Raw genomic sequence first — 13,415 nt, 5'->3', positions numbered from 1 at the left:
TGATTCACTGATTAGGCGTGTCCAGCACTAGAAGTGAAAAGAAAACGGGACCAATAAAAATCTTTTTTGTTGAGGCTCTGGTGAATTTTAAAGGTTTTAGTTTTGTTTTGCGTCTTGAGTCTTTCACAGTTTAGGCTAGTCCGTGCAAACTAGTGTCTTTTATTGTTATTTGAAGTTTATGAATAAACCATTCGTGATGTAGCTTAGAGTTTGAATACTAGCTGCATTCAGTTTCAGCGTTTAGCCTTTTCTGTAGTTTACTGTTTAGCGACTATAGAGCGTCTGTTTTTGATATTTTAGCTGAAAATATCAAAGAAAAACTGAATGCTTACAACACTTCGAGGAATACCGAGCAGATTTCCCTTTCCGAATTAGAAATAAAAGAGCTAAACGGCAAATGAGCTCCGTAAACGGCAAATGACTAGGCTCAACTGAGCTCAGAACTCACTTATAAGCAAATATAACAGCATATAAGCCTAAAAGATAAACTCGGTTTAGCTCTTGAGAGTGGAAAACGCTTCATTTTTATTCATCCCTTAAAACTGCAGAAAATAATCGGCATTCCAAATGTAGGCAGAATCATTTTTTATGTTCCAGTGGTTGCTTTTTGTTCACACAGATGCGGCGCCGTAATAATGTATGTCTGTCGGTTTTCAAAAGTCATGTTTGGTGGTCGAACCTTATTTCGCAAAGATGATGACTCTGGATGACGTTGGGAAAAAATTCTTAGTTATCCTACTAAGCGGGGCTTTATTCACTGGGGCTCTAACGTCATAGCAAGGTAATTGTAGTAGTAGAATCTACACAGTTCTTAGTGATTTTACTAATTTCACAAATTGATGCAGTTGGACTCATACTCACAGATGGTGCAGCTATACTTTGGCAGAAATATTATCCATAGATATTTTAAGCGCAGTAATAAGCATGTAATTGGTTCCATGTTTTAAGCTATCCTATTATAATATGCCAAATTCTTTATTACCGGATCATATTTTTATATGTGACAACATTTTTTTTCAATAGTAATAATAACAAAAATCATGTTTAAACAAATGAGCAATAACATCCATTCTATCTGCCGTAATAGGGCCGACCATAGCCACGATAACCGTAGCCTCCACCGTAACCTCCTCCAAATCCTCCGCCATAGCCTCCTCCAAGGCCTCCTTTAAATAGAGCTTTCTTCACTGAAAAAAATATTATGTATTACTCATAAATTATTTAAGGCAGAATAAACATGAAGGAAATTACAAAGGAAGTACATAAGGTTTATTTGAACACAAACTTGTTTCTTACTGTTGGATTGTACTGCTGAGACATCATGGATCATTTTACGTGCCTGTGTAAAGTGGCTTGCAATTAAGATAGTTAGAAACATATATAGGCTGTGCATGTATGTATACATATTTATTTATTTATATTTAATATATTTATGTAGATGAAATTAAGACAAAGAAACTAAAGATCAATCTTGCATGTGGCTCTAGATGTTCGGTAGAGAGCCAATTTTCAAAATTAACCCTGTCAGATAAAGAACAATAGATCATTTATTTTGGACACGGAAATTTTTCTGTTATTAATTTCTTATTAATTTTACTAATTATTGTTATTAATTTTTTTTTGTTATTAAATTTTTTCTTGTGTCTGATTTTAAAGATGATTACCTCAAGGTAGAGGAATAAAAAATAAAAAGGGTGCTAATACAGTGGTAAATGAGTTTCTTAAATATGGTGGCTCTGAGGTTAGAAATAATTTACTGAAGATAATGACAATGATTTTGAAAAAGGGGAAGTACATAGCGATTTTTGGAAAACCCTAATTAAACCACTGTAGAAGAAAGGTGATAAGAGTGAGTGTGGTAATTATAGAGGCATTAGCCTGGTCTCTGTAGGTAGCAAATTACTTCGTAAAATGATACTTTTTAGACTTAGAGATGCTATAGATAAAAGGGATAAGAGAAGAACGGTGCGGTTTTAGAATAGGAGGAGGATGTGTCGACCAAATTTTCACTCTTAGGTTAATACAAGAGAAGTACCTGAGTTATCAAACCCCTTTGGTCCTCAGTTTTATAGATTATGAGCAAGCGTTTTATTCTGTTGATAGAAGAGCTTTAGCCAAGGTCTTATCCTTGTATGGTATACCAGATAAATACACTAAAGTGATTAGTGCTATGTTCGAGAATAACACTGCTGCAATTAAGGTAGGAGATGAGGTCAGCAGCAGGTTTCGAGCAAAATTAATGAACTCTTAGAGGTTTTACGAGTTCAGGGTGTTAGAATAGGTCTATAAATTAATCTGAAGAAGACTAAGTCGCTAAGGCTAGGAATAAGTTAAGATGAAAAGGTTATGCTGGGTAACGGAAAGATTGATCTGGTGGACAGCAAGTTATGAAGAATAGGAAGAAAAGTCTGCAAACCAAGATTAGAACTTTGAAAGCTACAGTGATTACAGTGGTCAAATAGGTTCTGAAGCATCGGCGATCCAAAAAGCGGATGAAGATTTGCTAGATGTTTTCCAGAGAAATTGCCTACGGATTGTTATTGGTACCCGGCTGACTGACCGTATTTCAAACAGTAGGCTGTACAAAAAGTGCGGTTCTATCCCGCTTGCTAGGGCTATAATGAGAGAAAGGCTGAGACTGCTAGGGCACTTTCTGCGGATGAAGGATGACAGAATGCCGAAGATTGTCCTTTTTGGCTAACCGTGAAGGGCTAAACGAAAGCAGGTCGTCCGCGGTTAGGGTAGAAGGATGTGATAAAGAAAGATTTAAGGGAAATGTGAACCTCCTGGAAGAGTGTAAAGATGGAAACTTTGAATAGATTGGGATGGAGGAGGAGCGTGCGCAGCTGTGTTGGCCTCAGGCCGCTTGGAGCTGCGGTGAATTGTTACTAGTAGCAGTAGTAGTAGAGGATTAAGTTGTTACACAAAGAAATTGATCGAGTTGAAACTGATGTTACTTGTCATGAAATAAACCCTAAAAGTTATAGTTATATCTCAAACTTGGCTTTGAATCTGGAAAAGTAATTGATAGGGAAGCTTTACCAAGCTCATAACAGGACAAAAAGTGCCAAAATAAATGTTTCTGAAAGTGAATCCTGGTTTTTAAGATGTTCGATATAATTTCTTTTAAGAAAACATGGAAATTTCAAATACTTTTTGTATATTCTATTTGTCTTTTGGGATCTTTTCCGGTATACCTACACCGTTATTTCAATTTTTTGTATCCTGGGAGCTAACTAGAAACAAAAGAGTGACGCATGGCAACTTGCATTGACAATATATGATTTGGGCTATATATTGCACAGGTGCTTGTTAATTAAACACACCCGAGAAGTGAAGTTAGGTTAATCCTAATGAAATATAACCTTTATAAAGCCTTTAGTTTATACAATAATATAAGTTGGGCTATATATTTAAACATTAGGGGGTGGGGTGGGGGTAAAGCATTTTAACAGCACCCCTAACCTGACCTAACAATAGTTTATAGTATTTTTTATGTTTCCAAAATTGTTCTGCAAAAATTTTATTTTTGCAATGGTTTAGCTGCTTGTTCAATTTACCCACATGCACTAATAAAATTGATTTCTAATCTAAACTCATAAATGTAACGTAAAGCGTATTTGGGGTTTAGTTGATGACGGTTGTAAGCCTTGGGGATTTTCGAACATTTAACTGTTAAAACATATAACATTTAACTGTTTGATACGTTCAAATCAGTCTGAATTACTTTCCCAATTTTCCAGCAATACAAACGGAGGTTGTGTCTTCAATGCTTTTACAAGAGCCGAAATTGGTCGATGGGTGGTTATACGTTTATCGAAAGATTTTTATGGGAAAGGGCCTGAACTTATGCCAAAGACAAACTTTAAGCGGAAAAGTGGAATTGCGTTAGAGAGGTGGAAATGTTACACCTTGTTTGAATTTAAATGGTACATATATTTCATTTCAAACAATTTTAGGGTCCTAGCGACCTTCCCTATTCTTATGCAAACGAATCAAATATGCCGCTGCTCTATCCAAGCCTAAGGGCTAATTAATAGACTTTATGAGAAAGCTGAACATATTTTAATATTTTGAATTAAGTTTTGTGAGCTAATGTAGTCCAGCATGGGTGAACAAAGAAGAGTATATTGAAAAATGACGGGTTTATAGTCAACAGGAAGAAAAAGACGAACAATCAAACAAATACTTCACCTTTATACAACAAGGCGTCATCAGCGTGAAAAATGTAAAAGAAAAAAAGAATAAAACTAAAAATTAAACGAATATATAAGAGCAACAAAAAAAATGGAAGTAGAATATATGTTACAATACATATGAATGAACACATAAGCAACTGACGTCTGACTCAGGAATTGCGAAATCCGCCTAAAACTTGGGTCTTGAGGAATGTGCATATTGGACAAAGGGTTTATAGTGAATTTACGGCTCCAAGATTGTTCTGCAAAAAATCTATTTCTTTGCAATTGTTTAGCTGCTTATTTAATTTATTAATTTACCAAATTTTCGCACAAATAAAATATGAAAATATGCAAAAATCATGTTTTTGAGGCACACTTTGTGAAACATTTTGAATATGATACAAAAAGGAAACAAAAATTAAATTAAAAAAATTACCTTTTTGTGAATGAAAGTAAATTAAAGGATTAAAACTAAAAACAAACATAAATTATTCTGAATCTAAGTGTGCTACCATCCTCCTAAACATCAAACAAGAATGTGACTTTTTCCATAATGCTTGAAAAACAAATGCCCTAGCTGCACTAGAGATAAGGTCACCATAATGATCATAAAAATGTAGAAAGTCGGCTATTTAAAATGTAGATTGTTAAAGTAAGATAAGCTCTAATGGAGAGAGGAGAAAATGAAAGAGAGCCGTTAATGGGGTTTCCTAAGTTTACTGAGACCCAGTGCTTTTATTCATTATGGTTTGAAAAGTCTCCAAGATAAAAAAAACGATATTTTATTGTCAGAAGTTTTGTTTCCCAGCTATTTTGACGGGTGACGAAAGAGGAGGATATGACGAGCCATAGAAAAAACGTGAAAGTTCTGAATATCTTGAGAACGAAATTATATAGGAAAAAACGGATTGAACCAATCGATAAGTAAACTACTGCTACTACTACCACTAACAACTCACCGCAGCCCCGAGGCCCCTGAGGCCAACACAGCTACGCACGCTCCTCCTCTATCCCAATCCATTCAAAGCCTCCCTCTTTACTCCCTTTCATTTCCCATTTCCTTTAAATCTTTCTTCATGACATACTCCCACCCCAACCGCGGACGACCTGCCTTCCATTTAGCCCTAGACGGTTGGCCGAAATGGAAAATCTTCGGCAATCTATCATCCTTCAGCCGCAGAACGTGCCCTAGCTATCTCAACCTTTCTCATTATAGCCCTAGAATGCGGGATTGATCCACACTTATTGTACAGCCTACAGTTTGAAATACGGTCATTCAGTCGAGTACCCAAAACAATCCATAGGCAATTTCTCTAGAAGACATCTAGCAAATCTTCATTCGCTTTTCAGAGCTTCAGAGACATATTTGACCACTGTAGCTTCCAATATTCTAATCTTGGTTTGCGAAGCTTATCTTCTTATTCTTCCAGACTTTTTTTAACTGTAAAAAAACACCCTGAGCCTTGGCGTTTCTACTTTTAACATCTTCCCTAATCCCAACATTTTTACTAATAATACTATCAAGGTAAGTGAAGCTGTCCACCTGATGAATCTATTCTTTACCCGACGTCACCTTTTCATCTTCCCTTATTAGTCAGCCTTAGCAACTTAGTCTTCTTCACATTAATTTTTAGACCTGTTCTAGCACCCTGAACTCGCAAAACCTCTAAAATGTTATTCATTTTGCTCACACTCTCATCTAGGATGCTTAAATCATCAGCATAATGTTAAGTCCAGGGAAGTTTTTCCTCTTCATTTGATTCCGTTTTCTTCCATTGCCTTTCCTATGTTCCTTAAGACAAAGTCCATCATAAAGGGGACTTTATAAAGGGGAATAGAACACAACCCTGCTTAACTCCTGATTTAATATGAAACCAGCTGCTAACTTCATTTCATACCTGAACTGCAGCAGTGTCATTCTCGTACATAGCACTAATCACTTTAGTGTCTTTTTCTGGTATACCCTACAAGGATAAGATCTTCGCTTCTATCAACAGAATTGAACGCTTGCTCATAATCTTTAAAACTGAAGACCAAAGGTGTTTGAGGACCAAACTCAGGCACTTCTCAATTATTAACCTAAGAGTAAAAATTTGGTCACATCGATAAGTAAAGTACCAAAAATACATGAAAACATCCTCTCCCCTTCTAAACCCAACTTCATACGGTCTATTTATACGTCAAAACTTCGCTCTTTCTAAGCTATTTCTTTTGGTTGTTTCAAAATTATGATCTTTTTAGGGCAGTATCACATTTTTGTTGGCTCGTCTAACCACGCAAATAAAGCAAGGGTTTTTGTAAGCGCTTTTCGTCTGAGGATATTCAAAAAGACTTTGCCAACTCCCAAAGACAGCTATACCTTCAAAGGAAAACTAGACTCCCTTAAGGTCTTTAGTGCCAAATCTTTTTAGCTGAATTTTTACGGATCTCTCACCCAGGTCTATAGTTTTTCCAAATTTAGCGCTCCCAACTACTCAAAAATTGGATTCACAATTACTCCTAATTTTCTAAGATATACATGGTTGTGCAAGTTTCCACCCAACCAGTTCAAACAAATAGATTGCATGTTTACTGACCTTGGTACTTTAAGGTGCTGGACTGCAAACTGGTGCTGAAAAAAAAAACGTTCCGTAAAACCTCTTTCCCTTCAATATACTGCCATTTGTTGCATCCATAAGGTTAAAAAGGGCTAGGTTATTCGGGAAAACAAATGTCCTGGTTTACATGCATTATTATTATAAACAGAAATTATATTTATAGTTTTCTTACGTAATAGTGCTTTTAATAATATTTTGTTTTTGACCCCCTTTTCCTCAATGGCACTGATATCCCTGATTTACGTGCATTATTGTTACAAACAGAATATATGTATATATATATATATATATATATATATATATATATATATATATATATATATATATATATATATATATATATATATATATATATATATATATATATATATATATATATATATATATATATTTAGAAGGTTTCTTACGTAATAGTTTTTTAATTAATATTCGATTTTCACCATCCTCTTCGTCGTTAGAAGTGGCTGCCAGTGGTTCAGTTTCTCCACGCTGCTGAATTTCTTCCAAATTAGATCTTTCTCCAAAATTGACTGCATCGTTAGTGGAAACCGATAATGCTAGAATTTAGTTAGGTGTTAATTAGTCGCAGGGTTTAATGTGCCATAAAACACTGAATTTTACAGAACAATTATGCGTTAAGCAACTATACAATATTTTCTATTGTTCTTAGAAGATTAAAATCACCTGAGACAAGCCAAAAGTCAGGGCCATGTCCAAGGAGGAAATCACACCTTTTGGATCCCTCTCCGACCAACATTTCACCAACTCGTAAATCGATAGTAAAAAGGCGGTAAAAAAGCCTTACTTGATACCTTTAGATTTAGGCCATTTTAAGTAAAATATATCTTCTTTATTCTGTTCACTGGTGGATCCAAAGGGAGGAGGGGATGGCCGGGGGACCCCCACCTAAGATATTTTCCGGCACCCTGTTTTTTACCTTTTTTACTCTTTTTTCAGAATAAATTTGTTAATTTGGTCAATTATTGGCACCTTAGTCACCCCCCCCCCCCAAAAAAAAATTGGTCATTGGCGCCCTTGTCACATTGGGCCTCCCCCAGATTTTGCTCTAGATCCACCCCTGATTCTGTAGGCACCCCCCCCCCCAGCAAAAATCATTTGTATGCCCGCCCTCCAATAAGCTAAATTCTGATGTTATTCTGTCAAATATTTTCGTTCTTAATATTTTTGGAAACTAAAGCTCTGTTTCTTTTATGGTGTTATGTCTGTTTCATGAGTGGGTACCAGCATTTTTGTGGGAAGGTTTTTTATTTGCACAACAGTAACGTCCTTCTTTGGAATATATTAAAATGCATATATTTTTTAGTTACATTTTGTTTTTCTAAGGGAGGGAATGTCCCTCTCCCACTTTGGGCAAATAGTGAATAAAAGTATGTAAGAGTACAATTTATCTTGCTCTAGATGTGAATGCCCACAATTCCTGGATTTTAGCTACACTTTAATTTCTGGGTGTGGCAGTCTTGCCCATAAGATAAATAGACTTACGTCCAAATACCCTTTTGAGGTAATTTATTTGTTGTTGTTTCTTTTTTATCTGAAACAAAGCCAAAGTGAATAATTTACTCAATAGCGACATACATTAAGGTTATCAATTTTGTGTCTAATTTAAACTGGTCTTTGGGCAGGATTTCGAAGTAATTTTAGTTTCGAACATTTTTGGTTACATAATGCGAACAATTTTTAAGAAGAACCTCTGAAAAAAACTAATTTATCTTTATAGATATATTATTATGCATCTTTAACGTGACAAAATGAGCAAATAGGTCAAAATTATAAGCATACAAAATTTACCACTTTATATGCACGATGAAAATTAGCAACCGTGCATTTCTTTGCCTTTTAATAGATGTTTTTAATAGATGTTTGCCTTCTAATATAATAATCTATCAGGTAAAACGTTGATATTCTGGAACGTTTGGCCAGTACCCCATTTGCTAAAACCTTTTTGGGACCGCCCCTTTGAGACTATTCTGTTGCAAAAATTAAATTATTATACCATAATGCCTTTTCATTAGTAATTAAAATGAAGATAAATAAATAATGAGTTGCAGGAGAATAAATAGCAATTTGACTGATATTTTGGTTTCGCGTCTGGAAGCTTTTATCATCAGAATCGAAGAAGACCGGACTAAATAACTAAAACATAAAAGAACATGATACAATCAGATAAATAGAACGTATACCAGAAAGAAAAAGGGAAATGAAAGAATTCACAGCCAATTTTTTCAATTATTTTTATTATCTTAATAATTTTTTGTTTGCTAAAAGCTCGGTTGCAGCTGACCGGTGCAAGACAATGTTGTCAGGCGCCTAGTGTAGGGTGGAACGACGATGAAAGTGTGAATGCCCCTAAGGTGCTTTTTCAAACAAAACTGCTGAAGGCGCGATTTTTCAAAAAAGTTAGATTTGAAAAATTCACTGATTTCACGAATTAATCCACACCCACCTCAATAAAGTGCCTAAATAGGTTAAATGGCGAAACTGGTGCGTTAAACGAACTGTAGAAAAGCTGTAGTTCGGGGGAACTCATGATGTTCTGTGGCAAAGTTACGCATGCCGGTGGGGAAGTTTAGTTAGGTGTGGTGCCTATATCAAGTTTTGCGACTGAAAATTGCTATTAAGTATCGATTGCTAGACCTTTAGTGTGATGAAATACAGAAAAGAGGTTTTTGTCCTAAATGATTTATCAAAAGAAGTAGAATAAAAATGATTAAAAAAAACATGTTAATCTCCAAATATACTAATAAAATAAACAAAAATGGAGTAAATGATTGACCATAACTAAAAAGAGTAAATAAGAAAATTAAAATACTTTTCTTCTAATATATTGAAAATACGTTTTTTTGTTTAGCAAAAATTTTAGTTTTTCAAAAACCAGAAAAATCTTGGTTTTTTGTTTGGCTGCAATCACAGACAAAAGTGTTTTTTTATAGCTGTACTTTTAATATAATATTTTTGTTGCATATCCAATCAGGGGCACAAACGACCAAGCTAGACCCTAAGCCAAAAAAGTTCAAATAGGGGAGTTAACAAGGCCCTCTAACAACACTACAAAAAATTCTTCCCCAAATGCATATACCTATATATTTTCTGCTTGAGACCTGGAATCCAGCACGTTCATTCCCTTCGCCTGGGGCTACCAAGCCTTGCTTGCTTCTTTAAACCAAAATTAAAAATCTAAAAGTCCAATATTAAAAGTCCTTTCTTATTTCGTTTTGTGGTGGTCCTTGGCATTTTCTGTTTTTGAGGAAGTCTCGCTCCATCCGAAATACAAGAGATTACAAAAATATATATTTTTGAAATCAAGCCCTAAAAACCTGTGGTGGATCCAGGGGGCGCCCCCTTAACGTAGTCTGAATTAGTGCAATTTACTGAATTAACGCAAGATTGTGTTAATCAAATTTGCTCCTAACGCAAGTTTATCGGACTACCCTCTTTTGCGCCCCCCCTTAAAAAAATCCTGGATCTGCCCCTGCTAAAAACGGTTCAGAAATACATGGCTGCTACATTGGAACTGCGCAGATTCTTGCTTGATAATGGCAGCGTTCGTTTAAAGTGTCTAGAAAATATTCATTTTATGGTTAGAACTCCATTGTCCTCCTTTCTCCTTTTCCCAACACATGCACCAACAGTTTGGAGCCCCTTCCAAGACGAAAAAAATCTATGAACATTTTGAATGTATCATACAAATTTTACCAACAATTACAGTTCAAACAATCTTCGTAAATTGACATTGTTACAGAAATTATGGATTTCAGAGCCTTAAAATTCAGTATGTTAAAATATGCAAAACACGGTCGACCCCAAAATTGGCCCAGGGTATCGAGATCTAATTTGATTGGATGTGAATACTCGGCACACGATAGTCATTATACTGACCAAATTATTACAAAATTTGTCTGTCCTTCTTTTGATGAATGTAGTATACTTTGACCCTTTTAAGTAGTCTGTAAATCTCTAACTGAGTTCTTATATACAAAATGGTATGACGTGTTTAAATTTTGAAAATGAAGATTAGCTTATCTCTGCTTCAGAAATCCACCCAAATAACAGACTAACTTAGTCAAACAGTTCGTGGTAACGAACTGTAAGTAAGGAGCGACCCGGCTCAATGGTAACCGAAACTGTAGAAAACGGAATTTTGATACCAATAGATACATCAAAAGAATCAGATTTTAATTCTGATTTCAAATATATAAGTTTCATCAAGTTTAGTCCTGCCCATAAAAATTTACGCGCCTGAAAAAATTTGGCTGATTTTAGAAAAAAGGGGGAAAGACCCCCTAAAAGTTATAGAACCCTAATGAAAATCACACCATCATATTCAGCGTATAAGAGAACCCCACTGCGGAGGTTTCAAGCTCCTATCTACAAAAATGTGGAATTTAGTATTTTTTTTGCCAGAAGAAAGATCACGGATGCGTGTTTATTTGTTTGTTTGTTGTTTTTTTTCCCCAGGGTTGATCGTATCGACCCAGTGGTCCTAGAAACTCGTGGGAGGGCTCATTCAAACGGAAATTAGAAGTTCTAGTGCCCTTTTTAAGCGACCAAAAAATGAGGGCAACTAGGCCCCCTCCGACACTCATTTTTTTCCCAAAGTCACCCAATCAAAATTTTTAGATAGCCATTTTGTTCAGCATGGTCGAATATGTGATCACTATGTCTTTTAGGATGATTTAATCTCCCGCAGTCCCCGGGGGAAGGGCTGAAAGTTATGAACTTTACCCAATGTTTACATATAGTATTGGTTATTGGGAAGTATACATACATTTTCAGAGGGGATTTTTTCTGGTAGTGGGGGGGGGAGTGGGTCGGGGGTTAAATGGGAGGATCTTACCATGAAGGAAGTTTTCATGGGAGAAGGGATATTGCTATGAAGGGGGCGCCGGATTTCCAAGCATTACTTAAAAAAAGATCAGAAATTATATATAAAAAAAACAAGTTTTTTAACTGAAAGTAAGGAGCAACATCAAAACTTAAAACGACAGAAAACATTACGCATATGATTGGGTTCATCCCCTAGCCAATACCTCGCTCTTTAAGCCAAAAATTGTTTAGCTTTTTCATAAGAGCTATTTATTCTAATTAAAGGCATTTGTGATTAACGGGTCATTTTTAAAGAATTGGAACAAAATTCGAACTTTAGCTTAAAGAGCAAGGTATTAACTAGGAGGCGAACCCTCTAATATACGTATTAAAAATATAAGAATATAGAGGTTCGTTACGTAAGTTACGTATATTTATTACTAATAAAAACGTTCGTAAATAAAATTAAACAGGTGTCGAGAAAGCCATTTAACCAAATAAAAGTAAAATTAATATTCAATTTTTTTTTAATTATTCATGTACGGTGAGCCAAAATCAAAACCTGCATTAATTCAAAAACGTTCAAAAATTAAATAAAAAAAAACAAGTTTTTTTTACTGAAAGTAAGGAACGACGTTAAAACTTAAAACGAACAGAAATTATTCCGTATATGAAAGGGGCTGTCCCCTCCTCAACGCCTTGCTCTTTACGCTAAAGTTTGACTTTCTCACAACTCTATTTTTTTAAACAATAAAAACTTTAGCGTAAAGAGTGAGGTGTTGAGGGGGGAACAGCCCCTTTCATATACGGAAGAATTTCTTTTCGTTTTAAGTTTTAACGTCGTTCCTTACTTTCAGTTAAAAAAAACTTGTTTTTTTTATTTAATTTATAATAAGGCATGGCAGATTGCTCTGCTTTTTAATGGGATTGGGAAAGCTGATTCTCGTTTGTGCCTGTGTTATTCAATTGAAACATGTTGTCTTTGATTTGAAGGTATACTGTAGAAAGCCCACTATAATGGAGATTTAATTAGGTGAATAGTGTGCCATTGATTTAGTGCTGATAATTAGAAATAAGAGACCTCAGGACATTGTGAATAGATTTTTAATTCGTACGAATAGGCTCAATTTTAAATCTAGTTCTTATGTATTTTCTTTTAAATATGTGATTTAAGTTGTTTGTTAGTTTATTTTGTGATGTGTTTTTTTCTGTGAAGTACCTATTTTTTGGTTTAATCATGAAATAAAGTATCTATATTCTACCTGGTAAGATCAGTCCAACAAAGACAAAAGTCAATATTGTTAATAGCTTCATCATTAACTTGCTGCAACTAACTGACTATCAATTATGAACAGACCGTACTTAAAAGGTAATTTCTATACGTAGTTTCATGTAATGTCGAAATTTTTGGAGCCTTAAGGTTTTAGGTTGTTTCAATGAACTCTGTCTTTGGGGTTTTACTCGGGTTTTTCCGCCTGTATATCGTGGCAAAAGCTATAAAAAAGTTAAACTAAAACGGTAAATATATATATGCTTAATAGATATGTTCAATGAACTCGATTTTGGGATTTCTCCACTTTTGAACTATTGTAAAAGTAGAATAGATCTATGCAGTTCTACAAGGCCCCCGTACCAAACAGGTTTTTTCTAGTAGTTACAGGTCAACACACTCTTTGCCAGGGGAATGACGCGATTTCAAAGTTCACTGCCTTTTTGGTGATAAGCTCAAAAAACCAGCTCTTTTAAGAGATTTGTTGTCTGGTAAGTATAATCTGGTTTGTTAGGTACAATCTGGTTAGGTGGGTATAATCAC

The 13,415-nt window shown here is 35.1% G+C and overlaps 1 protein-coding gene across 1 annotated transcript; it reads right to left on the bottom strand.

Annotated features, from left to right (window-relative positions):
- Positions 1–971: 971 nt before the first annotated feature.
- LOC148954320 (uncharacterized) lies at positions 972–13,004 on the bottom strand. Its single transcript, XM_089086238.1, has 3 exons — positions 12,865–13,004; positions 7,186–7,335; positions 972–1,187 (listed from the first exon to the last, which is right to left on the bottom strand). The coding sequence occupies exons 1-3, from the start codon at positions 12,917–12,919 to the stop codon at positions 1,072–1,074; spliced, it is 321 nt and encodes a 106-aa protein (XP_088942364.1). The 5' UTR covers positions 12,920–13,004; the 3' UTR covers positions 972–1,071.
- Between the last annotated feature and the right edge of the window lie 411 nt (positions 13,005–13,415).

Source organism: Artemia sp. Qi Xiang Cuo, chromosome 3 (genome assembly GCF_049724085.1).
Source record: "Artemia sp. Qi Xiang Cuo chromosome 3, ASM4972408v1, whole genome shotgun sequence".
NCBI classification, from domain to species: Eukaryota; Metazoa; Arthropoda; class Branchiopoda; order Anostraca; family Artemiidae; genus Artemia; species Artemia sp. Qi Xiang Cuo.
Note: the sequence above shows the minus strand (reverse complement) of the source record. Positions and strands in the feature narration are given on the sequence as shown.

Excerpts from the sequence above, each read along its gene's own strand:
- LOC148954320 (XM_089086238.1), bottom strand. The coding sequence starts at position 12,919 with ATGATGAAGCTATTAACAATATTGACTTTTGTCTTTGTTGGACTGATC. Across the intron at positions 7,336-12,864 it reads TGTTGGACTGATCTTACCAG|CATTATCGGTTTCCACTAAC; the intron begins GTAGAATATAGA and ends ACTAAATTCTAG. Across the intron at positions 1,188-7,185 it reads ATTAATTAAAAAACTATTAC|TGAAGAAAGCTCTATTTAAA; the intron begins GTAAGAAACCTT and ends TATTTTTTTCAG.